A 26525-nucleotide genomic window follows, 5' to 3' on the forward strand; every position below is an offset into this window, starting at 1 on the left:
CGGCATCCGTCAAAAATAGAAGCTCTGCGTATTTGTGCCGGAGGGCTGCGGATGGCCGGAGCTGTGACGGATTCGGAGCGCAGTCAGTGGAAATACACACATTGACTTGAATGGAAACCGATTGACTCCGCCGCCGTTCCGCAGCGGATCCGCAGCCGTTCCGCATTCGGTGGAAATCCGGGGTTAGGGCACCATGCCACCATTAGATTTGTTGTTTTTTGCAATGGTATAATGATCATATATAATTATTTCTCAGTCTTTTTATTCGAATACAAACAGAAAATACAGGAAATGTGTATGTAGTATTAAAAACAGTATAAAAGTATAAGCTGAAGTGTCAAGTATTTAGGATAAACTCCCCTTCCACTTGAGCAATAACAGGCAGCTGCAGGATCTCTTAAACCTAAATAAAATTAAATACTAATTTCTAATTCTAATCAAATGACTTCAGGACTTCAGTCTTCTCTAAAAAGCTCAAGATGTGCCAAGAGAGGTCACACTAAATACTGACCGATGCCTGAAGACGACATTAAGTTTTTAATTGTGTACATATTTCCTCGTATTTTCTGTTTGTATTGGAATGAAAAGCGTGAAAATAAAAATGGATGTACATTAAAACTTTGTTAAAACAATAAAGCTGGTTGTGTTGGTGGCCTAAGACTTTTGCACAGTAGTGTATATTTTCCGGTAGAAATTTTGGGGGTTTCCTCATCCATATCTTAGTACAGTACCTATAGTCCAAACTGTGAGTTTCAACCTCCCCTAATGCACATCAATCTGCTTACAGCCATGGGAAACCAGCACCATTCAAGAAAAAAGTTAAGTTAAGCTTTCTGTATATAGTTGGCTTTCTGTCAGGACTCCAAAGTCTTTGTAGCTTGTATTTATCTAAATATGTCTTTGGAGTAAATCACAAAGCTGTCTACTGTAGCTTTTCGAAACCGGCTGAGCACAGCCCTATTTTGGAAGACGCTTGGCTGGATTGAGGTTCATTTCTCTGAAAACAATCAGTAGGCCACTTCTGAAAGCCCTGAGATGAAGCGCTATGGTTTATGTGTTTGAGGCATGTCGAATTATTAGCCAGCTATTGTGGGTAACAGAAACACTGCATAGTTTTAGAAAGCAATGTAATCACGGCAATAGAGTTACACCATTATTCTTTATTACTTGTTTATCGCCATTTAAACAGCAGCACTGAAGCAACAACCGATTGGTAGTATAAGGGGCCGTTTTCTCGACGACGAACAGTAAGGCTCCATTTAGACCACCAGCGTCTAGCAGTAGCAGAGCAACATGAACTCATTCATTTTAATATTAGCTTTCCGACTTCTGGCAACAAGAGTGACTGGGCGAAAGGAAGTGGGCATGTCTAGCAACTCGACAAAGTTAAGAAAAGTTTAACTTTATGCAAATGATGAGCGACTTTTGTGAGTGACTACCAGTGAGAGCGAAGCAGTGGAGTTCCAGATTTAGAAATGCCTCCTAAGGACGTCATTGAAAGAGATGGGCAACACACAGCGTGAAAGTTGCTGCTGGTCTGAAGGGGGAGTAAACGAGAAAGGCTGTTTGTTTACATGGCAATGACATTTTTGGGGTCTCGAAGACGCAAACTTTTGATAACAGGTTTCATAGTGCAATTTTTTTATATTTTCCATGTAAACTGCGTTAATGCAATTCTGTGATAATGCCGATAATGTTGACATCATACGTATGTGTAAACAACAATGGAGTTCTAAACGGACTGTGTTTGTTCTCCTCGAGTTTATTAACGCTTGTTAAGAATTATTTTATTGCTATTATAAGCTTATAAGACTTGACACTGACTGACTATGAAACAGATTAAAAAGACTTACAGTAATACAATATCCACTTATTTACATTGAAACTTCCTGATGGGGCGTACAAACGAAACGCAAATTCAATGATTTGCGCGAGTAGATTACATACAAAGTCAATGCAAAGACGCGAATAGACGCAAATAGATGCAAACTTGTGTGGTTGGCGCAAAAACACTATTCGCCTTAAATGCGTCTGCGCGCAAGTTGAAAATATTCAACTCAAGCGAAAAAAATGTGCATTTGGTGTGAATGCAGCTTAATTTATATATAGAAGATTTCAGCTGCAACAACATAAACAAACAGCTTTTGTGGGCCAAACTTAAATTCCGGTAAACTTTGCATGTAAAAATATAATATATTTTTTAGATATTTTAATATAATTTATTTTTTATTAAAAAATATATTTTATAATTTTTCTGGACTATGGTGCTTAATTTTTAGCAGGGTAAGGCTGGGATAAAAAATAATCAGCCAATTATATAGCTGTGCTGTCAGAACTTATTATTCAATGTCAGAATGTGCTGTAAAAATGAAAATTGTTTTGAAAATTTCTGGAAAGCATTACTGAGAGCTAATTAAGCGAACCAATGAGCTGAATGGCTTGAGAGAGTTTGCAGACTTCTGGAGTCATGTTTGAGAACCAGGCGAAGTTGAGGGATGGTTTGTGTTTGCGAGGCTGAGAGGTCCAGACCCCCTGCCATTTGTTGCATTGAACTTCACCACTTTAGGACAACAGGAGCGGAGCAGTGCACGGGCAGAGAACTCGATGTGTGGGAGAGCCATTTGTTTCTTTTCGATAAAAGAAAACAATCTATCGAAAGGAAAACAAACTTGTCAGCGAGAGGGAGAAAATGGTAGAAACAAAGTCCTTTTTCGTGATACCAAACAAATCTGCGTTCTCAGAGGGAGGGAGATGCCCTGGCTCGGACACAACTTTGGGAGTCAATGGGGACTCTGGAAAATTTGGGGTCTAATCGACCTGTAAAGTCATAAAGGGCCAAGACTGCTGTTCAATGGCCATTTCATGCAGGCTAACTGCTTGGGATAATTGCGCAGGGAAGATTAAAGAGGGAATGCTTAAATTTGGCTGAGGGGAAGGAGACATAAGACAAGATGATGCATTCTGCTTCCCAATTCCTCTTAATGCACCAATCACGTGCAACCTGAGCTTGGGGTAATGGCAGGGAGTGGCCGGGTCTCAAGGGTATCACTGACCGAAATATCCTGGAGTACCAACACCAGGGCCCATTTCTGCACAGGAAGTAAAGTTAATGTAGGGACACATTTAGCTACACTATTAATAAATATGATCTAGTATGATTCGTCATTCTCTATTCATTATACATCAGCGGTTAAGATGCCTAGACAGACTCATATATCTTTCTAAGAACAGGGAGAGGAAGGGCAAACTATACAAGCATGTAAGTGAGCTTGTGTGTGTCTGCATTTATGTGAGGTACATTTCTGAACCCACACAGTGAAATCTGTAACTGCAACCGCAGTCTTTCCAGGCTGCATAGAGCGCCGACCACAAATTGCCTCCGCCAGCCGTAGCGCTGTATCTCTGCGCACGTCTCCCCAACGGCCCGCAGACTTGTCTGTATTTCTCAAGTCCCATCGTACAACACCTCACCACGCTCGGCTACCATCCTCTCTCTCTCCTTCATTATTCATCCGCAACGCCCTCTGCTCCCAATTCACTGTGCTTCTTCCTCCGTCTTACTCAGCGTTAAAATGTGCTTTTTACCTTTCCCTGACCCCTGTCAGTGTTTCCAGGCCTGCTGGCCATGTTCGGTCCCTGCCTCGCCCTACCTAACGCTTTTCCATGTGTGACACGGTTGGTTAGCTCTCTTCAAACTGGCCACGCTTGAGGTTTTAAATAGGAAGGCTACAGGTGAGATCGTTCCCATCGCGCTAATGTCAACAAGCGTAACGAACCCTGACAAGGTTACAAGCGTCACCATAAACCACTACAACCCTGGATAGCCTTTATTACTGTTAGCAGGAAACAGGTAGAGGAAACAAACAGCAGACAATTGAATCAACATTTTTGGGAAGAATGTGATTTACTGTAAACTAAAGTTCAATTTAAAGTCGTGTGTAAGGTCTACACCTTGCCAAATTTTTAACAGCGCGCCAGTTCTATGCAGACCGCAAGCGCTGTGATTGGTCTACTAGAACCCCTCCTGCCAGGAAAAAAAACTCTGTCTAGGTATTTCCATTTACGACAATGGGAACAAAGTGATACATAAGTCGCTGTTTATTTACTTCCTTCACGGCTAGTCTTCTCAAAACACAAGTTTCTGATTCGTTTGTGGGTTAAACTGGCCAAACTGCTTTATCATTGACGGTCGCGCTGCTACTGTGGTTACATGCATGGATACTGTCTAGCAGTGGTCTGCATGTGTGTTTGCACGTCGATGCGGACGACGGCGCAGAAGTATGTAAAAACTGACGTGTAACCTACGCCGTCGCGGCTAAGCCATAGGACATACGCACAACTATAATGAGCCCTTAACACTGTGCTTACATGACAACGAACGATGTATTGAAAAAACTAAAGGTTTTTCCTATGCGTTTATGGAAAATTTCCAATTCACATCCCAGTTTACATGGATCCGCGAGACGACTAAATCTCCAGTTTTAAGTATGCCAGGTCAGATGGCGATGTTACCTTGTGAAGAAACATTACAAGCCTCATCTACTACATACAGATTCATCTACAGAGAGACAAATACAAGATTTTGCACTTTTTTTTAACTTTGTTGGATAAGCGTTAATAGACTCCGCACAAACACAGTAGGCGGCCATTGTTATTTTGGTTATACTCGCGCATGCGAATTAACACATGCGCATGACGCTATCACAGATTTGCGTTAACATAGTTTACACAGGGACAACATTGCGTCGTTATCAAAAACGTGCACTTCTTGACATCCGTCTTCAAAGGTTTGCGTTTTCAGGATCGGCAAATGCCATTGTCATGTAAATTAACCGCCAAACCCACATAAAACTTTTACCGTTTACATTTGAAGTCGTTGAGGTTTAAAACGGCCCTCAATATCCAGTGAGAAAAAATGGGGAGTGTGTGAATGTTTTCAAAGCATTTCAAGCAGGGGATTGTGGGATTGAGAGGCGAGAGCATAAAAAAATTAGGAAATGCTTAATTTTATGTGGAAAAAGAAAGCTAGTGTTTTAATCTGCTGAGGGTGTTGGAGTTATCGGTGTATTCAGTAGCCAAAACTGTTACTTGTTACTATACTGTATTCAGTTTACAAGTGCTTTTTTACTTTTTTATTTTTTTCAAAAAAGTGCAATAAATTGACACTGTATAATATACTTTGGGCTTTCTGAGATAAAGTTAGCCTTCTTCCAACTGTAATCATGCATACAGGAGGACTTTCTTGACCATGTATTTAAAGTCATCATACACCAAACTAAAGACAACCACAATGCTGTACATTTTGCAGACAATTTTGGCAGCATTGAGCCAATTTTTCCACGCCAGTGGACACATACCAGTCTTCTCTGTGAATGCTGTAAAAGCGAATCTTATTTCTGTAAGCAAAGTCCCAAACTCTGTGATCAGCCATGTGTCGCGTATCAGCTAACACCAACTGTTGCAGTTTGCGAATGAAGAAAAAAGACAATCGTATCCGTGTAATATTTCAAACAGCCAGTCTCAATCAGCTCAAAATGCAGACATTAGGGTCAATCTAACATTCAGAAACCCTCGAATTGGTGCAAAGCATTCCAAACTAAATACTTGTAAAGCTTAAAGTCTCCAACAAGGGCACAACCTGAGCACGGTAGTTTCATTAATGACTGTAAATTCATAAATGAACCCTTCCCGATTGCTAAGCCGAAGCCTGTAGTGCAGCTTGGTCTCCGATTCAAAGCAGATTAGGAAAATATTCAAGAATGTAGTTTATCCAAGGAAAACATTCCCACCTTCACCTCTCTATTAGAAGCACAGAGCGAAAGTATGTCACATTAGCTTGGCCCAGACCCTCCGATCATCTTAAAGAATCACATCTGGACGGGTAGGAGAAATAACACGGAGAATTTCAGGCACTGACAGCCTGCTCTTTAAACAGCGTTTGGGAAAGTCAAATATTTAAGCAAGGTCTTTTCCAGTACAATGATCAAAATTAAAACAGTGGGAAGTTTGACCGCAAGCTTTTCCAGGCACAGATATCAAAGGGAAGTGGTGACTTACAGCCGGCCCAGCTTGGGTGTGGATTGGAACAGCAGCTCCGGCAGGACCTGCAGCCGGTTCCGGTTGAGGCGGCTGTGAGGGAAAGAGTACAGGGAAAGGGCAAGAGTTAGTGTGGTCAGAGCAACTACAGCCAGGAGGAACAACATGATATATGAGACGGACATAAAAAAAGTTGAGGGAAGCACCGCGAGATTGACCTTTAAGAGAACACAGATCGATGGGAATGAGTTTGTGTATGTGTGTGTTAGACTCCGTGTGGGTGGGTAAATTCAAGTATCCAAGGCGGAAAGAGACTGAAAACCAACAAAGATAAACAAAGATGGAACGGCTGTTTGACATCGACTACATCGAGTACCTAGATGGATGAGACAACAAGATGAATGTAAATGACCCATCTGTCTTTCTGATTAGAGCAAGGAGGTGGGTCACTATCAAGACTGACCAATCGCTACATTCTAAGGTCAGGGGTTACAGCTGTGCTTGGGCTGATGGGAAATATGTGTACTTCCTCTGAAGAAGGCCTAGGTTATCTCTAGCATTGCTCTTTAAAGACTATTGTCACTCACATGAGACTGGCCAGATAAACTGTGGGCTTTTGTAGGATGACCCTTATCATCAGAGTAAGGCTTTAATGGTAGGATGCAGGGTCACGGAGCTAACCAAAGATATGTGGAGGAGGAACATTGCTGACTTTTAGCCCTTTATCTTCAAGAAGCAAAGTACACTTAAAAAAATAGACGATATGCGGTATTGGCTTTTTTACAATTTGGAATTTAAATGTCTTTCATATTTCAATAGTTTCTCAGCAGAAATCAAATTAAAGGGAAAGTGAGTTAGGTATTTTGCCTCATTCTTCTCCTGAACATGCCCTGGGGATCTCTTATGTACTTTCTCTGTCATTTCTCTAGCTTTTGACACCTACAAAAGCTACAATCATATAGTTTAATTACAAACGTTCACAGTTCCCATATAGGGGTGGTTTCCTGGACCAGGTTTAGATTAATCCAGGATTAGGCCTTGGAAATATAAGATATATAAAACTTACAAAAAAACATTACTGGTGTGCCTCTTGAGACAAAATAACAGCACTGATATATGTTAAGATATGTCAATGCAAAGTGGCACCTCAAACATGCATTTTAATCTGGGACTAGGATAAACCACCCCTTAAAGTTCAAAATGTTCATGTTTCCTAAGAAATTTTAAGAGAGACATGCAAGTCAACGTTGATACTCAAATATAAGATGAGAACTGAGAACTCCATTAATATTGTTAACCTTTAAAAGAGTAACATCTGAGCAATAAAGTTTTCAGTTAAAGCTCGCAGGCCTCAACTCCAGACGTGACCCCGACCGACACAACATGTCCAGAGGCATCCATTCTACCTAACTTTACAGCTGTGAAATTTTGTAAAGGCGCTTCACAAATCTGTCCACATGCTTTGATGTCAGGATTTGGAAAAACAAGGGGGGGGGGGGGTGTTACCTCAAAACTCGACCTTTGTTGAACCGTGGCCTATAAACTAGGCATTCCCATATATTGTAAATACTATGTAAAGTCACAATATGCAGCATGAAAACTTTAAGCTCGGTCTGTTGCCGTATTAACTCTTTGGTCTCAAAGTGGGGTCAGACAAGCTACTTACGTTTATATGTCTGCTGGGTCACAACTAAAAAAGTCACACTGGGGTGTCGGACAGAGAGGATGTGTGTTGACGTCCTGGGCGTCTTTGAGGTGAACATTGTGAAATTCCAAATACGGGTGACATAATGAATAATCTTGAGATTCATATAAACCAAACCCACAAAACATGCAGACAGAAACACATCTACGTCATGGCTGCTAATGCTTATATGGTTTGTCACAAGCACATGGCAGGAGCGTCCAATAGATTTGGTTAAAAACTAACAGAACCGTGCAAACATCTACAAAGCATGAAGTGTAGCCTACTGAGACAGTCACACATAAACAAACTCAGGGACACTATGAGGCTGTTTACACTTGGCATTAACATGCGTTTTCGTCGATCGGATCACAAGTGGACGACGTTAATGCCAGGTGTAAACGGTGTTCAAAACGTTTTGAACGCGTCCACTTTCGACCACTTTCAACCACATTCAGAGGTAGTCGAAACCACTTTCGATCGGATAGCTTTGGAGCTGCGGAACGCAATGTGGTTGAATGCGTTCGGACAGCCACATGCGACCGCCTTCTCTCCGCCCATTTATCTAATCTGAGGTATTAAACACTAATTTTACGTCTTTTTTGACTTCTGCCGTGAACATACGGTGAACAGCGCTATTTTTAGCCTTTCATTGATAAAACTACTGCGGGGTGTTCTCCGTAGTTTCGTTTTGAAAGCGTGAAAGTTGCGCGATCCTATTTCATCAATTGCGCTGAAAATTCAGAGAAAGCTCCAACAAATAAAGGTACAAAACACTGTGCAGCATGTATACTTGCTAAACAAGCAGCGGGCTCCAACATAATATAAGTTTGCGTCCATATAAACTCATAATTACTCCCGCTCGCGTTTGAATGACAGCAGAGAGACTCGCCCACCGTCTCACAGACCACCCCCTCACAGTATTCAGGACAGATGCGGTCGAAAGTGGACAAAAGAGACGGATTTAAATACCAGGTGTAAACGCAATGTGTCTCTCTCGTCCACTTGTGATCCGATCGATGAAAACACATCTTAATACCAAGTGTAAACAGCCTCTAAGACAGTCAAACCGCAGTCCAGACGTTCTCTGACCTTGTCTAAATGCAGTAATAGCTTTCATGTTTAGTCTGACCCAATGGTCAATTTCACAGGGAAGTGTGAAGATTCTCACCAGAAATGAGAAAATGGCTGCTCCCCAGATGTCAAAGGGCAAACAGACTTTTAAATTGACTTTTTAATTCACTTTGTGAAAACATTTTAAACTGAAAGTTCAGTGTGCTCATAAACTGTGACGTATATTCTCAGAAGACATTTATTGCTCAGAAGTTACTTTAATTTTAATTGTATTTAATGCATCAAATATGTTTAAAACAACATAGTTTAGATTATTCATATTTGGTCATGTGTAGCCCCATCTCCCTGCTAAAAAAAAACAATAGACACCATCACAGAATTTTTATTGGTTTTATTGGGAATTTTATTGGTTCTAATGGAATATGGCCCAAAACACACTACAGTGCATTGATCTTTGTTGGCATCTAATGGTATGTATTGGATTGGTTCTATGTATTGGTTCTAATGGAATATGGCCCAAAACACACTACAGTGTAGTGGTTTTAATGGTTCCTATTGGTATTTCAATGGAAAACTTTAGAATTTTTCTGTAATGGTTTTATTGTTTTTTTCAGCAGGGCTGTGAAATCAGGCTAAAGTCTCAATCTAATTTTGAAATTAGGAGCATCAAAGTTTGACCTCAGTTATTGATTTAGATCTGTGACATGATTTAAAGGGATAGTTCACCCAAAAATGAAAATTATGTCATAATTTACTTATCCTCAAGTTGTTCCAAACTTGTATACATTTATTTGTTCTGCTAAATATAAAGGAAGATATTTTGAAGAATGTTTGTAACAAAGTTGATCTGGGGCACCATTGACTTCCATAGTATGATAAAATAGTATGGAAAAAGACAGCCTGATCTTACAAGAATTTGTACAGATTTTACAAGATGGCTAATTCGTATTACCCCGACCCTAACTGCAGTGTCACAGGGGTCAAGGCAAATCGTTATCAAATGTACGAATGTGGTCGTACGAATTAATACAAATTAGCCACCTCGCAAAATACATACAAATTGCTAAGAGACAGCATTATGCTGGGTTCACACCAGCCGAGGTAGAGGCGTCAAGCGTGAGTGATTTCAATGTTAAGTCAATGTGAAGACGCGTTGACGTGCGTCAGAAGGTCTCACGGCGCGAATTAGGCGTTTAGCGTGGCGCGGTACACGCAATTACGCCTCATTCGCGCATCTAGTTCTCGCGAATTGAGCGTTGCCGCGACAAATGCGCGAGTTAAAATTTTTTAACTTAGGCGGAAAAACGTGCCACGTTAACCAATCAGGAGCTTGCTCTAGTAGTGACGTAATTACAGGAAGTGAGCGGAGTCGCAGAAGCCCCTCCCATGACGCGAATTTCCGTGTGAATGTCTCAATGACTAGAATTTCACGCGCGAATGAAGCAAGTAAACTCAAACAGTTCAAGCGGCAAACTAGGCACGGTAGATGCGATTTTGACGCCTCAAACGCGGCTGGTGTGAACCCACAGTTAGAAAAATAATACTATGGAAGTGAATAGGGCCTCTGATCTGTTTGGATATTAACATCTTTTTAAATATTCTCAGCAGAACACATCTGGAACAACTTGAGTAAACGATGACACAATTTTCATATATTTTTCTTTATATATTATTCAAAGATAAAGGTTATATTTTATAGATGATTTCATGTAAAAAAAAGGCAAATTCTCCAAAAAATGACCTAAGCTGGGTTTTCAAAGACTTGGTCATGCATTCATAGTGAAATTTGTGACTTTCGACTGCAGACTTTAAGAACTTATGAGAAACTTTCGAAGACAACATGTGAGATGTCGTCATCTCTAAGAAAAAATTCAGGGGAAACAATAAACATATAAAGACGTTTCATTATTGCTTTCTCATTTCTATAGATTTTCATATAGATTTCATAAAATGCACTTGGACGTTACTTAAAAAAACAATGCTAGTTGTTCCCACAATCATTTCTTCAATCTGTTACAGATACTTACATTCTTTCGAGCTGTTTGAGATCCTGAAATGCTCCTCTCTCAATCACACTGATCTGATTGTTCTCCAGATGCCTGTGGGGAAAAAGCACAACTTCATTATCCAATCAGCTCCAGCGACTCAACTTTACCTCTCTCGGCCCGCCTGATTGATTGAAACGACAGTTGAAAGAAAACCTTAGCATGACTTCACTTTGTCACAACAGCAAATGATAACCGAAAGCTTTTCCTCGTGAAAGCCGAAGCAGATTTCTCTCTGATTTGATGAATAGTGTGGTTGCCCCGCATTCGCTTCCAAAGTGCCTGCGACATTCTCCTCTGAAGACTTTGTCGTATTTTAGGGCCCTTAAAATTTTCCAGATGCATTACAAAGAGAGCGCATCTCCCCGGCTATTTCTTGTTTAGATCTGCGTCTCTTCCAATTAAGGTCAACGCCCATGTGTCGGCCACTAACTGATACTCGGCAACAGATAATACAGGCAACCCCTAAACAAGATGTGATCTCTGACCAAAAAACAACCAAATGGAATCCTGCCTTGGCAGTCCCACCGGGGTTATGATCGATCTTTTTAAAGCAAATGTTTAGACATGCCGCCGTTTTAACAGCCATTAATCCATGTTTTTGTCATATTATTTTGTCAGGAAGAAACAAGACACTTGGCTGTCTTCGGTATAAAGCTCGGTTTATGAATACCACAATCCCGACTGGTAAGGCCAAAAACGCAAGCTGCTCGACTGGCGCTCCAAGAGGACGAACCCAAATTGATATTTTCGCAATAATTGCATTCTTCCCTGATAACAAACCTACAGTATCATATAGCTTGTGCCTCACATAAATCTTAGTCTGAGTAAGTATCTGGCTCATTCATACAAATGCGGGATCAACCCCAGCGTGGTTTATGTATTTGCATTACAAGTAATCCTGTTCAATCCTAACCAGATGGGTTTTTGCGTGTGCTGAAAAATAATAACGGTTCTTTTTCTTCAACATCGCTTCTCTGTTCTTTGTCCCTGTCATCTTTATTAAAATGTTGGTTTTTTTTTCGTAGAAACATATGGGACACAGACAAACACCTATGCTTTCGCAGGAGACCTCTTAATCGAAAGGGTGAGGTAACACACATGGTTATTCTTGCCTTAAGCGTTAACTAAGTGCTGGTTTACAGGCAGGTCCCAGGTCAGTGTGGCTGGCATTTCCCCGATTTACGTCCCCCTCTGTGGGAGAGTGCAGAGGTGTGACCGGGGATTTGTTCTGCGAGCCAGATGAAGGGAATCATGATAAGGAAATGCAAAGACTGTTCACGGGCCGCGGGGGAGAGACTGGTTTTGGTGCATGCATTTGCTGTTAATCACAAACCACATTAAACTGCCTCTGCGCTGCATGGACTTTACTTACGACTGCTCTCTCGGGTGTTTATTTATTTTTTTGTCTTCTTTTTTACTTGTTTATTTTATCTCCATGCCTCTTCTCTATGAGCTCTCTTTCAGGAAATACATTAAACAGCTAACACACTTTCCACCGGACCACGGCTGCCGCGCACCTTTCAGGGCAAGCAACCCATCACCTGTTTATTTTAAGGGTCGGTAATGCGTTTTTGGTATGGAATATACAGTTACACACATGAGAACAAGTTTAAAGATTGGCTAAGACTAAGCCAATGACTTCATGCGATGTTCAGTCAAAGGGTCGCGTTAAACGTGTCAGATTTACTCAGCTTAAAAGTCAGTTTGTTTTGTTATGACTTGTGCCGTAATCCTCCCCGCTTTCAGCCTTGAACCCTTTGATGGCTTTGACTGTACAGACAACAGGGAACAGGAGGGGCGACGATGGCAAGTTAAGGAAGGATTAACTCTAAAAGTGAGAGGTACAGGAGGACGTCTTACAGCACACGCAGGTTCTTCAGGCCAGAGAAGTCCACCTTGGTGATCCGGGTGATGTTATTCCTGTCCAGGTCTCTGGAAAAACAAGACGGGGAGAAAGTTAGTTTATTTCTTTTTCGGTCTCATTTCACAGCTTTTGTAAGCAAACAGTACGTTTAAATACAAAGGTTTCCTGGATCTGCTTCAATGGCCTTAACTCACTGTCTGTAGCAGATATCCGCAGGGCAACGATGTTTAGAGCTGATGTCTGACAGTGAGCATTAGTGCCATGCTGCCGAAAACTGCATCTGAGAGATCGACTTCAGCTCTACCTCTCTACATTTGCCTCACGTTAGCTAAGCTGGAGGCGACTCCCATTCAAACTCTAAACGTTCCCATACACACACATGCGGTTCAGGGTCACGTAGGCGTGCACCTGCCCTTTTCTGTCTCTTGTACAATAACTGTATACAATACAATTCTTTTCCTTTGATTTGTTTATCTGGGTCTGTTTCTTCTTTTCTACACAAAACTAGGACAGCTAAATGCTGAAAAATTTCAAAGTGGCATGTTTGTTCGATATTGCGTTCTGTATGTAAGCAAAGCGAATGAGAAGATGAGAATAAACTGCTCGAGGATGACAGATCGCATGGAAACATTTCTGTTTGGAGAACGTCTCCCCTTGCATCAGAATAAATACATAATACCAAAAAGTATTTTTCCATTCGACCCAATACCTTATGCTTTTCCCAGACCATTCCTTTATCAGTTACAAGCGCGTCTCCGAATGTATACAATCAGGAAATGAGCATACATGCCTATGGATGTGATCTGATGTGGCCGCTGTTTACTAGAGAGCCGCCACACTGAAAAGATTTACTCTGAGGAATTTACATTGACATATAATGGCGCACATATACGCTTACGCACTGACATTGGCCCGTCTCAGTGTGTTTCTCATAATGTACATAAACATTTATAAATCTGATTTAGAGCCATACTGGATTTCAAAAGATTTCCCCAGAACCACAAAACGTACATCAAGCGGACTAATATGAGCCATATAGGAAACATATTAGAGGGGACAAGCGATTTACAGATGCTGGATTTGAAGATTATCCTGTCTTATACTTTACTCTTTGGTTATGTTTCGAATTCTTGTGAGCTGCCTATTAAGATTTTCTAGAGTGTTGAAGAAAGATTTAAAGATTCACGATTATACATTTTCTTGGTGTGTCAGTGTGTATAAGTACATGTTAACTATATGCAAAAGGAACAAACCCCAAAGTAAACAATGACAGGAGTTATCATTTTCAAGTTAATCTCTTGTCTTGGACTACAACAAACACACGGATTGTAGGCAACAGTTTACTTCCTGGGATTGGTGATGTAGTAAAGACCAACAATATCATAATTCCTCCCGCTTCGGACTCACAGCCTGTAAGTTAACTCCTGTTAGCATTGCATTGTGAGCAAATCTTTCAAACATGGTAAGGAGCGTCACATTTCCTGCTGGCGTTAGAGGTATTCAGGCCAATCACAACATACAGATTAGCTGGCCAATCAGGGACACAGAGCTTTTCAAATCGATGAGTTTTTAAAAAAATCTATGCGTTTAAGGAAAGCAGTATATCTGGAGCTACAAAAATGTACGGTATGTAAAAAATGATGGGTTTTGTTCACAATTAACCACGCAAACACAAGGCATTATACCAAATACACAAAATAACGTTGTTTTTAGCAATGAAATAGGTGGACTTAAACACCAAAATGAATTCCTAATCAGTACTTTTACCTCGATCCCTAAATAGGAAATGTAAAATAAAATGCAATCAATCTAAATCTTCCCTTTAAAAGAAACAGTTATCTGGGAAGGTTAATTGCATAATTTCACTGAAAACTTTCAATTTCAATATTTTATCTTGAAAAATATTTTTTCAAAACCCCTTGGCATTTTTTCATGGTAAACAATAAGGTAGCGTGTGTACACCAAATTGTTTACCCCAGCGGCCAGCGTATATTTTCAATTGTTTCCAATGGAAGCGCGGAGCTTTGCAAAAAGCGCTGATTTTGTCCACTTTTTTCCACATTCAGCACTGAACCGAGTTTAAAAATTAGTTATGGGGCGGCAGTGGCCTAGTGGTTCATGTAGGTTGTCTGCAAACCGGAAGGTTGGTGGTTCAATCCCCGGCTCCACCGGACCAAGTGTCGAGGTGTCCTTGAGCAAGACACCTAACCCCAGCTGCTCCCGACGAGCTGGATGGCGCCTTGCATGGTTGACACCGCCGTCGGTGTATGAATGTGTGAGTGAATGGGTGAATGTGAGGCTAATTGTAAAGCGCTTTGGATGGCCATAGGTCAGTTAAAAGCGCTATATAAATGCAGTCCATTTACCATTTAAAAAGCTCAGCTCATCACTTATCACTCAGCCGTCCAATCAGAGTGGAGGAGGGACGGGACAAATATCACAACAACCAACCATCGCATCGTTCAACGACTGACAAAGCAGAAGTATCATAGCAACCAAAGCACTCAGCTGGAAAAAGAGCGACGTGATCACATTGATTTCAATGGAAGCTTGGCACTTCCGGTGACACGAGTGACAGTGACCGTTGGCGACCGGATGGGGCGTGTTCAGTCGCGCGGCAAAATTGAGAAATGTTTAACTTTATGCAAACTATGAGCGACTTTCGGGAACGAATACAGATGAGAAAGAAGCAGTGGAGTTCACGTCATCCGTCTCTCGTCAGTTACTGGAGTAGACGTTACTCATTTGTTTATGAAAACCAGATTTAGAAACGCCTCTTTTGAAAGAGACGAGTGACACACAGCGACAAAATCGCTTATAATGTGAATGTACCTTAATCTGTACTTTTACATCAATCCCTAAACAGGAATTATAAAATAAAATGCAAACCCAAATCATCTCTTTAAAATGATACAGTTATCTGGGTAGGTAAATTGTTGCTTTCTATGTACCATTATTTTATTTTAAAAAGCTTTTTTTTATTTAATATTTAAAGATTAAATAAAAAAATGCTTTTTAGCAACGTGATGCCTAAAAATGTTGTCGGGACGGTAGCGTTTGGTTTGAGGCACAGCCCTCATGTACTTTCAAAAACAAACATGACAAAATCTTTCACACCCATTTTCACTCCATTCCCACACATCTATCTCTCTCTCTCTTTCTCTCTCTCTCTATCGCTGCTTCCTGTTCTAATCTCCCAGTACCTCTCTCTCCCACATCTCGTATCCTCTCACCTGCTTTCAACGTAATCCCACTAATAACACTGCACAAAAATCCTCTCCTCTCTACCCTTCACTTCAATCCACACATTTTTCACCCTGTCAGTTATTTACAGTACGTGTTAACTGCCAGGGGAGTTAACTAAGTCCCGCTTCCTCTACAAACTCAATCAAACCTCCATTCACACTGACAAGGTGGAGTTCACAGATACAGCAGCCCCCTGCTGGCTATTGTTTGCTTTAATTTGTTGAGGGGATAAGGTAGCCATTCAAAAGGCAGGTGCTCCTCGCTAAAGCCGAAAGTATACTCGGGACGTCCGCGTATGCGCGCCGTCCGCATGACGTCATTTTCGTCATCAGGAGGGTGCGCGGACGGCCGCGCGGACCGTCCGCGTGCAGCCCAAAATTTGAGACCGCGCGGACAGTGCGCGTACAGTCCGCGTACGACAGCGCATGCGTGTGAAAATATTTAGACAGGACACTCCACTATAAACAATTATACAAAGGAAATAGACAGCATTTGCACACACACTATCGTTTTTCTTCTTTAACTTTGACTTCTTCCAAGAACAGAAAGCTGTGGAGCATGTTTGTTTGATTCCTGTTCTTTGTTGTCTTGTTGTTTGTTCTAAACTGTGTTTGCAATGGTGGATCAGTTACTTTTCTTCACCTATCCTAATGTTTTAATGTACTCTAAATGTCACCAAATCAGTGCTGCCCTGACAGCCTGTTAGACTAATAATTTGAATAAGAAATCATTAGTATTGCGTATAGTGTCGAACGCGGCCATCCGCGTGTAGCCGCGGGGACCATACCCGGAAAGCTGCGCGGACGCGTGCGCGCGCGAGCCGGACGCGGACGCGGAAAAAAAGTATACCCGGCCCTTAACAATGTGTCCCCTCGGGGGTCCACGGCGTCAGACCGCTCTACCCGGGTCATAAGCCTACAGACCACTCAGCCAAAATGTGCTTGGCTTCAAACAGTAGCACTTCACGTCGGCACCAGACAAAGAGAAGAATCTTTGAAATTTTAGCTGGGGGATATTTTGACTGCATCGCAACATCTCGCAACTGTTGGGTTTACCCCAAACCTACAAAGACGAAAAAGTTGCTTTTTCTTTCCCTATATGATTTTCTGCTTCACAATGCGTTTCCTGTCGTAATCTTCTGTTATTTTCCTCAAAGCCACGCTAGTCTGCCTCACAAAGGCTGATAGGTATGCTCCATTTCCTTTTGAAAACCTGTATGGAATGTTAAATGAGTTTCTTTCTCCTGGACCTCTGATATGATCTGTTTGGTGTTTCTTTATTACCGAAATGTGTTAACAACTTGAACAGCACCCACATACTAATTATCATCGGAAAAGATACAGCAAGTGACATTTCTCATCTCCATCGATGAACTACAACCAAAGCCTTACAGATTAAGCCCTTCATATTTAAATGAACACGTTTGCTGCTGTCAACAGCAAAGTACTGTAATTTCTCCTGCCTATTATCTCTTCATTAAATGACCGTATTTATTAGTCATATCCGCTTCAGAGAAATAATTCAAAGAGGCATCGGAATGCCACTGAACAAAATCACAAAGATGCTGAAGATGGACGCTTTAACAACTTTAATGTAAATGGAAAGCTTCTGTGTCTTATCACAGTTTCTTTGTGTGTGTATCAAATGGAACTCTCCCATAACTGAACCGATCCTTTTCCCAGTTTCTCTGGAAGTTTTTTGGCGGAACGTTTGTTTGTTTGCACTTGTGCGAGATCAAATAGGGGGTCATTATCGTTCACTTGTTGGGTCTTTCATCTCCCGTGGAGCCAGCCAGCAGCAATGTGGCTACCACACATCTTCACTGGACACATGCAGTCCTGTCCCAGAATTCCTGAGCTGTGAATAAACCTTTAAGTAAAACCACCTTGAAAACTTTAAGCAATTCCAAATCCCCAATCGTGTGATGTATAACATAACTGAAACAGTCAGAAATGCGATGTAAGCTGACCGGGAATACAATACAGATTTGGGGTTTGTAATGAAACTCAGAATGTTAGTATCCGAAGCCACGAAAACTTTATCTCTTCTCCTTGATTACATGGCATGGATTAAATTTAGCTTGTGATGATTGCTTATCGTCTCTGGTCAATGGCATTTGTGATAAAACTAGAAAATCATTCAGTATGACTGTATGAGGTGATTGGATTTTGGGGTTGAATTGGTTTTGCATTGGGGATAAAGGCCAACTCATCACCGGATTCTCAAGAGAGATAAAAACAGTGAAAATAAGAAAAGGCCAATGTATCTTTATGCTCTTTCTGTTGTTTATTATGAGCAATGCTGGCAGTTTCCATCTGAGGTAGAGTTTCATTTACTGTAGTAAATATTTTCATTACGGCAAGGTCTGGATGCATTCTCGCCAGAAGGACTTTTTTAGTTCATGCTAAATGGAGCGGACAAAAATGAATTATTTCATTTTTCTATTTTAAGCGTTTACTCTCTCGATTGTTTGTTTTCAGCCTTATAACAAATCGCACAAACAGCCACACTATATGACTTCTTAAATTACTAGAGTAACGTTTGGCTGAGAGGTGACGGGGGCCGTTTCAACACTTCTGTGTGAAAGTCAATATGACAGCCAGGCTACAAAAGGCTCATCAATAACGCAAGTCCCATCTTGGACCGCAGGGGTAACCAAGGAAACCCCACCCCAAACCCCACACCCAGACGTCATTACCAGAAAGTAAGTACAATTTAACATAAGTGACTCCATTGAATAACAGCTTTGTATTATTTATTATTTGTTTTTTTGATCGCATTATTAATATTATTGTTATTTTTTAACAAATTATAGCTTTCACATTTTGCATCTTTTGAATGCACAAGTTTGTTTGTTTAAATGTAGACGCACATCAAGTGTGCTTAAATAAGAGAGCAATTTTGCGCTTCTAGTGTGACAAGCTTTTTCTCAAAGCGTGACGGCACCGCAGTGAGTTGAAAATATTTTAACTTTTCAGAAAGCCACGTCCACACTGCAGAACATGTGACGAGAACCAACCAATCAGCTGCACCCTTTACCTATCAGCATTGTATCAGATAAGCCCTGTTTAAAAATCGACATGAGTCCATGTCTGGTCATCTCAGATTTTGTTATGGAGATAAAAATTAGGATCTGGTGATTTTGGTAGTTTTGTATTATGATACGAGTGTATGATTGTTTTTATTTTTGGCATTTTAGATCAGTTGGACCTGGAAGCACTGCATGACATAAGACTTAACAAGCGGATAGAGAGTGTGCGGCTCATGGTTGCTTAGCAACGACAGATGCTACGGGAGCGCACATGCCCAATTGCTTTGGAAAGCAGAAGAAAAGTGGCACGGTCACATTTTCTGCACGGTTTGGGATGTAAGATGTGATCGGCCCTTAGGGGCAACTTTACTTTTTGCATTTAACTCTTTCCCCGCCATTGACGAGTTATCACGTCAATCCGCAATACCACTATTATCTACCAGGTTGGTATCTGCAACTTATAAAACCCAAAAGTATTGCCATAGGGCAAACAGCTGTATGTCCGTCTAAGTTTTGAGGATTGCTCTGCATCTGATCTGAAAATTTTTTTTTTTGAAGAAACCTACCCATACTTGAGAGGTGATTAAAAAGAACTAATTAAGGTAGGATGAAACAGGGTTTTTTTTAAGCAGATGGTTTGTTCTTTCATTTAATATATTGTATGTTTATATATTTAAAGAAGAGAATTTTCTGGGAGGCATTAAACTTTTGTGAAAATCATGAAAATTGCTGGCGGGGAAAGAGTTAAATACATTAAATTTACCCTAAATAAAACTAATAAAACTAAAAAAACAAATATTTTTTTAATTTACACAATTGTTTCGCTTAGTTGTGATGTATCAAGGCTTGTTATTCACAAGGCTATCATGCTACTGAGAAACATACTAAAGTTAGTAGTGTTGCTACTTATAATTTGTTACTTCCCAATACTGTCCTAGAGTAGCATATATGAGGCCTTAGCAAAAATCAAATCTCATTCAGAAAATCTGACTCGATTCTTTTGTTTACTTGTTGCTAACTGCAACCAAATGTTTGGGTCTCTATTATTGTTAAAATCAGCGAAACAAACGCACAAAACCACCATACTGTAGTTTTATGCAAATTTGTTAGCTCAGGATAAGCACCATGTCATTTCCATCTACATTCAACTGTAACTATCAAGATTGGCCAAAGACAAAAACAAAGCCCCTGATGTGTTGCTTTGGTGCATGGCCCCCAAAACAACAGCACTAGTTAACCTGAAACAGTCCGGAGGCGTGCGCATTATCAAATCCATTCCGCGCATGACACAAGCTTGGAAGAAATGCAGACTTTAGCTTCCTTGTCTTTCTGATTGACCTCTTCGAGATGAGAGGTCCTTGGCTTTCAGACTCGCCAAAGACAGTGCACGTTCCTCTCTGCCAGCTCCGAGCTTTGATGTCCTGACTGAACGAATATTTTCCATACGTTTTAAAAAAAAAGTTTGGGTGGCGTAGCTTTCCCCCCAACTCGTTGCCCACAAGCAGTGCCAGCAGCTGTCTGGCAGGCTGCAGTGTGAACGCTCGCCGAGTGAGAGACTTCACATATGCTCCTCATATGCCCAGTGAGGTCAGCAGGGCACCGGAGACCACAAACCCACCACCTGATTCGCTCCAACACCAGCACAACAAACACACGCACTGTCCCGCTGACTCCCGCCCTGCAAGAATTAAGCATTATAACAACAAACTAAACATCTGACGCAGAGCGTAAGCAGATGCTGATAAACGGATATTTACAGATATACCGTGAGGGAAGCTTCAAAGAGCAATCTCATATAGATTTATTACAACCTATGCTCTGTTGAGATTGTCTTTGCCGTTTTTCTGTTTGGTGTTGCAGATACCTTAAGATCATACATCCACTTATTTTCCTTTCAAATTAAAGAGCACCTATTTCATTGCTAAAACAACGTTATTTTGGTATAATACAATGTGTTTGTGGGGTTTATGGTTAAAAAACACATTATTTTTCAAATACCTGTGTGTCCCTGATTGGCCATCTAATCTGTATGTTGTGATTGGCCGGAATACCTGTGATGCTCCTTACCATGTTTGAAAGATTCGAGCACAATGCAATGCTAACAGGAGTTAACTTACAGGCTGAGTCCAAAGCAGGAGGAATTATGATAATGTCGGTCTTGTCTACATCACCAATCCCAGGAAGTAAACTGTTGCCTACAATCCGTGTGTTTGTTGTAGTCCAAGAAAAGAGATTTACGTTAGAGACGATAACTGGGTCATCATTTACTTTGGGGTTTGTACCTTTTGCATATCGTTAACATGTACTAATACACACTTACACACCAAAGGAAATGTAAAATCATGAATTGGACAATAGGTGCTCTTGAAGACTTTTAAAGACTTATGATTTGGTCATAAACTCAATACCTCTTGCTTCTCTTGTACCGTAGTATCATTTAACCTATATTATACCATGCTCTCTCTCTCTCTCTCTCTCTCTCTCACTTACCAATAAAACCAAGCTTCTTAAAATAATGAATATTTCCTCAAACGTAATCGATTTTCCTAGTGCCAACCTAGGGCTGCACGATTACAGGACAAATGATGATCACGATTGTTTTGCTCAAACTTTTAATCACGATTAAAATGACGATCATTCTTTTAGTGAAGAACTTCATTATTTTTGTTACACTTTACAGCCAAATATTAAATATATTTAATATATCATAAAATATTTTATTGTTTTTTAATATTCACATCTCCCATTCTCTCAGATCTTTTTAAAACATTTAAAATCATTTCGCAAAATTCCGCAAAAGAAATCCGCAGAAATAGCCAAAAAGTTTCGTTTTAACTGTCAAAATCATTAAATATCTTTTATTTCTAACATTTAATTTAGAGCATTTTGTTTGTTAAATTAAGGTTTTTGATGATGACCATGCGGTTAGCTGCTATAAATCTCGTGATGCCAACTTACTTCTACCATAACACAGACCGCGCTTGCAATTATCCACTCTGTATACTAACTCCGCCCATAACAAACAAACACATTGCTTGATTCTAGACCTTCTGTTTTGTGCTTGGTCTTTACACATTAATTCCGATGATTGTCATTAATTAATCGTGGGGCAGACATGTCGTCATCATGATAAAAATACGATTCATCGTGCAGCCCTATGCCAACCTGTTAGCTCTCATTGACAGAGTTAATACCAAAAACGGTATTGTAGCCACCCTTTCATCAAGATCGTAGTTTCATCCTTCCTCATTCAGGTCACAGATACAGACAGCTATCCCAGTTTTGTACCCTCAGCTATAATAGTTTTTCCTATTCATGTTGCTGTTATCATTTCTGTGTAATATGTGTACACTGTCAGAAATAAAGGTACAAAAATTGTCACTATGACGGTACCCTTTATACAAAGGTCCTAAAATATGTACCATTTAGGTACCAGTTTGCATGTTTTGGATACCCTTTAGGTACAAAGGTTTACTTTTCAAAAGGGTACTACCCCAGCTTTTGTGCCTTTATTTTTAAGAGTGTATATAATATATGTGACCCTGGACCATAAAACCATAAGTCACATGGGTATATTTATAGCATTAGCCAAAAATATACATTGTATGTATCAAAATTTGTTTTATATTTTAATGGCCATAAATTGGATATTAAGTAAAGATCATGTTCCAGGAAGATATTTTGTACATTTCCTATCGTAAATATATCAAAAATGTATTTATCATTAGTAATCTGGGTTGCTAAGGACTTTATTTGGACAACTTTAAATGTTTTTTTTTTCTAAATATTTTGATTATTTTTGCACCCTCAGATTCCAGATTTTCAAAATCGTTGTATCTCGGCCAAATAGTGTCATATCGTAAAAATACCATACATCAATGCAAAGCTTATTTATTCAGCTTTCAGATGATGCATTATTCTCATTTCAAGAAATGGACCCTTATGACTGGTTTTGTGGTCCAGTATATATGTAAAGTATCTCTATAGTATGTGCATATGATGCATGCTAAATGCAAATTTCTTCCATTGAGGAGAATAAATCTGAATCTTTTTCCTTTTAAATGGTTTTAAAGGAACTAAAGTGGATTCTATTTGTGGTCAATTTGACATCATCAAAAACATATTGTTGAAAAATATAATAAATGATATCTTGTCTAAGAATCTTAGGCATGAGAAATTCAATAAAAGATATCTAGTCAAAGAATCTCACCATGCGAAAATTCATTACATTGCTATGTATCATAGCAACAAAGACCCAAAACATATTTTCTCATAGAGGATGTTTAAAGTGTGGTAACCATATAAATGTATAATCAATTCCACCAAGATCACGAAACGGTCACAAGATATTAACTTTAACATGCAGTGTTTTCTTTATTCCAAAGGCCCAGACACAACATCAGGGTTAAGACACCCCGAGTGTGATTAGAGGAAGGAAATGGGCCTATTTTCTCTCCTGATAGACAGTGGATAGAAGTGAATAGCAAGTGCTACGACAGCCAAAAATGTGACACATTATTCCTGAAGCGCTAACTGATGTCGGTGGAGCGAATTTGCTATTAAACTCAACAATGTGTGTGCATAACTGGTGCAAATTATAGAGCGACGAAAGTGTGTGCGTCTGAGAGAGAAAGAGAGTGACTGAAATAGGATATTACAGTTTTGACAGGAGCCGCTAATGAGAGCAAAATCATACGAGCTGTCAAAGGGAAAAAGCCTTTCAAATAAATGCACATTTATTAGAGGGAAATGTGCCTGAAGTGTGGAATTGTGGGTAAGCAGGCCTTGCTTAGGGCAGAGGTGCACTCATTACAGTTAAATCAACACTCCAGGGTGCTCTGGTAACATTGCTGGCGTGTTAATCGTACCCGGGAGACGCGGAGACGGGTCCTCCTGGATTTAAGCGTGAAAAACACTTCTGGACGCCGTAACTTTACGTGGGACTTCAGATGATTCACTTCGTATTTAATGAGGAAAATATGTTACGGTACACTTCCACTGCGAAAGCATTCAATCTCATACTTGTCAAACTTTGAAGGTCCTGCATCTGCGCCTAGTTTAAACAGGACCTGAAATGGTATGTTTTAAAACAAATCCAATATACGGAGGGTTGTGACCCTTATTTATTTTTCTCTCCACATGAAAAATTCCACTGAAAAGGCCCCTAGGGGTCAAAGGTTATAAAGTACAGACCTCTGGTCACCGAACAAAGTGAATGTCTTGTGAATGATATCAAAACTTTTTCTTGCTCTGGCTTAATGATAGTAGGCCTATTTATAGCTTATTAGTTGAAGCAAGGAAATGAAGAAGTATATTTACAGTGAAATTCATCAGTGAGTGGTTAGAAGTCATTTAAACACATTAGAGAGTGCAGCGCGCGCCTCTCAACGGACTATTGGTTCTCCAACTTCAACTAATGTGGCCAAGGTATACACACACATTCACACGGTATGGTCATTAATCATGTTAATGTTTGTATAAACACATTAAACCGGATGAAAGAATCGGTCACATCAGTATTGCATGTCTGATTCATTTAGATATGTATGCATACAATGAACAATTAACAACTTTCATTGCTAATTATCTAAATCCGTTTAAAAACTTTCATTTCTAAAAATTAAAGAAATGTCATTTCACAAGATAAGCTCTTAACTTTCAAACTTATGCTTAAATTATTACAAAATGCGGATTATGACAAATGTTCTTTATGAATGAGACTATTAACGAAATAAAATGATTGTATATGTTTAAAAACAATATTACTTAAAAGAGCGTTACATGTCCTTTATTTATTTAGCCTATGTTTTTTTTTATCTCATATCTACTACTAGCCAAATAAATAATAAAACTAATATAAATATTGATGTATAGTATGCGCATAAACTGAATATATATCTACTTTTACAACTTTGCAAACTTAGATATTGAGGTGATCAACTGCGCAAAAACTGACAAATATTACAATTCCCTTAACTTGGGTCGCGCGTACATGGAGAGCCCATATGAATATGCATACATAATACAAATAAACAACATGTGCATACAGTTAGGCTATTTTTGCCGCGGATTGAAATTACATAGCCTTAGCCTACTAAAAGGTAATTGTTTGTATAATATTTCAGTTAAAATAACATGTCGTCAAGTTTAGTATCGTATATTTCCCTCATGGATACAAAAACTGTGTCACCTTGCTACTATGACTATACAGTAGATGCGCGTCGCTGTCATTAAGATGTGTTAAGATAAAGCAATCAGCCGCGTGCAGTACTTACAGTCTTTCGGCATTCCTCGGGATTCCCTTGGGTATGGTCCTAAAGCCTTGACCCTGACAATCCACATGAGAGCCCGAACAACTGCACTTATGCGGGCATCCATTCACAGAGATAAAGCACAGAAAGCAGCACAGCGCTGTTAATAATCCACAATACTTCACCCACCGCATCATATATCCTCTGATAGCAGCCTTATAGCAAGGATAATAAAATAAAAACAAATAAATGCTTGTGTGCCAAACACACAAAATGTATCCACGTTCGTACAAAATCAATTATGTCCCGAGCGCAACTCTCCAGGTAAGACGGGAAAAAGTCAAAGTAACAGTGACCCACAATGCGAGGATTAAACAGTTGCTTCAAACTCTGAAAACTTTGCAAAATACATCTAAAAAAGACAACTTCAACCGTGAAGTCGCATCTGTGTCTCCACAGCACCGAAACACGCAGATGCGCATCAAAAGTTGCAGACGCACATCACTGACTTCAGCAAAAAATAAAAAGTCCCGGGAAAACTCGCAAGAACATTCAAATGCCCAAAGTGATTCTCCAGCGATGCCGCTTTTTAGGTCCAGCATGCAAATCCTCATTGATAGTGATTGAGAAAGTTCAGCTCGTACCTATTTGATTCCAGCCCCCAAACTCTCCGCTGCACGCTCCTACTGGCTCATGCGCGTGATGTCATGCAGGGATATTTGGGGTCTCGACTCGAGAAGTTTTTGGGACTCGGATCAGCCCACACAAAATGCTCGTTAACTCTGAGGGATAAACACGAAAGTCATGAATCAGAAACCGCAGCGCTTAAACAAGAGACACGGCTGTCATGCGCATTTTAGAAATCAAACAAATCCATGCGATTTATTCAGCAAAATCCATTAAAGCAAAACTGATACGATTTTACATCGTAGCGGTGCCAATGTTTAGACGTTGTAATGATTTATAAGCGATTGGTGGACACTTAAAGACTGCTTAAAATTGAAATAAAGCACAAAGTTTGCAAAGTATATTATAAAAGTATTTAAATGAGCGCAATACATTTTAGTTGTAGTACAGTCAGAGCATTTAAGCAAATCACATAAGAAAGAAAGGATATAATAATAATAATAATAAATCAACCTTATTTTCACATTTACCACCCAATATTTCACAGACTAGAAAAATGACTTTAAATTATCTGTTTGTGTTGGATAAGTCCTGTCACTCTTCTGCAAGATTTTAGGTCTCTTTTTGTAGTTGCAGCGCCCCCGTCTGGTGTGAACCTTTAGTT

General features: G+C 40.0%; 1 protein-coding gene across 1 annotated transcript in view; it reads right to left on the minus strand.

The window, feature by feature from the left end:
• Positions 1-25914, minus strand: part of slit3 (slit homolog 3 (Drosophila)) — a 180327-nt gene extending 154413 nt beyond the window's left edge. Inside the window, exons 1-4 of the mRNA XM_065266536.2 lie at positions 25259-25914; positions 12703-12774; positions 10822-10893; positions 6058-6129 (exon numbers count right to left, since the gene is read on the minus strand). Coding sequence (XP_065122608.1) covers positions 6058-6129; positions 10822-10893; positions 12703-12774; positions 25259-25431 — 389 coding nt within the window. The 5' untranslated portion in view covers positions 25432-25914. The remainder of the gene's footprint in view (positions 1-6057; positions 6130-10821; positions 10894-12702; positions 12775-25258) is intronic.
• Between the last annotated feature and the right edge of the window lie 611 nt (positions 25915-26525).

The sequence above is a fragment of the Paramisgurnus dabryanus genome, chromosome 16, assembly GCF_030506205.2.
Source record: "Paramisgurnus dabryanus chromosome 16, PD_genome_1.1, whole genome shotgun sequence".
NCBI classification, from domain to species: Eukaryota; Metazoa; Chordata; class Actinopteri; order Cypriniformes; family Cobitidae; genus Paramisgurnus; species Paramisgurnus dabryanus.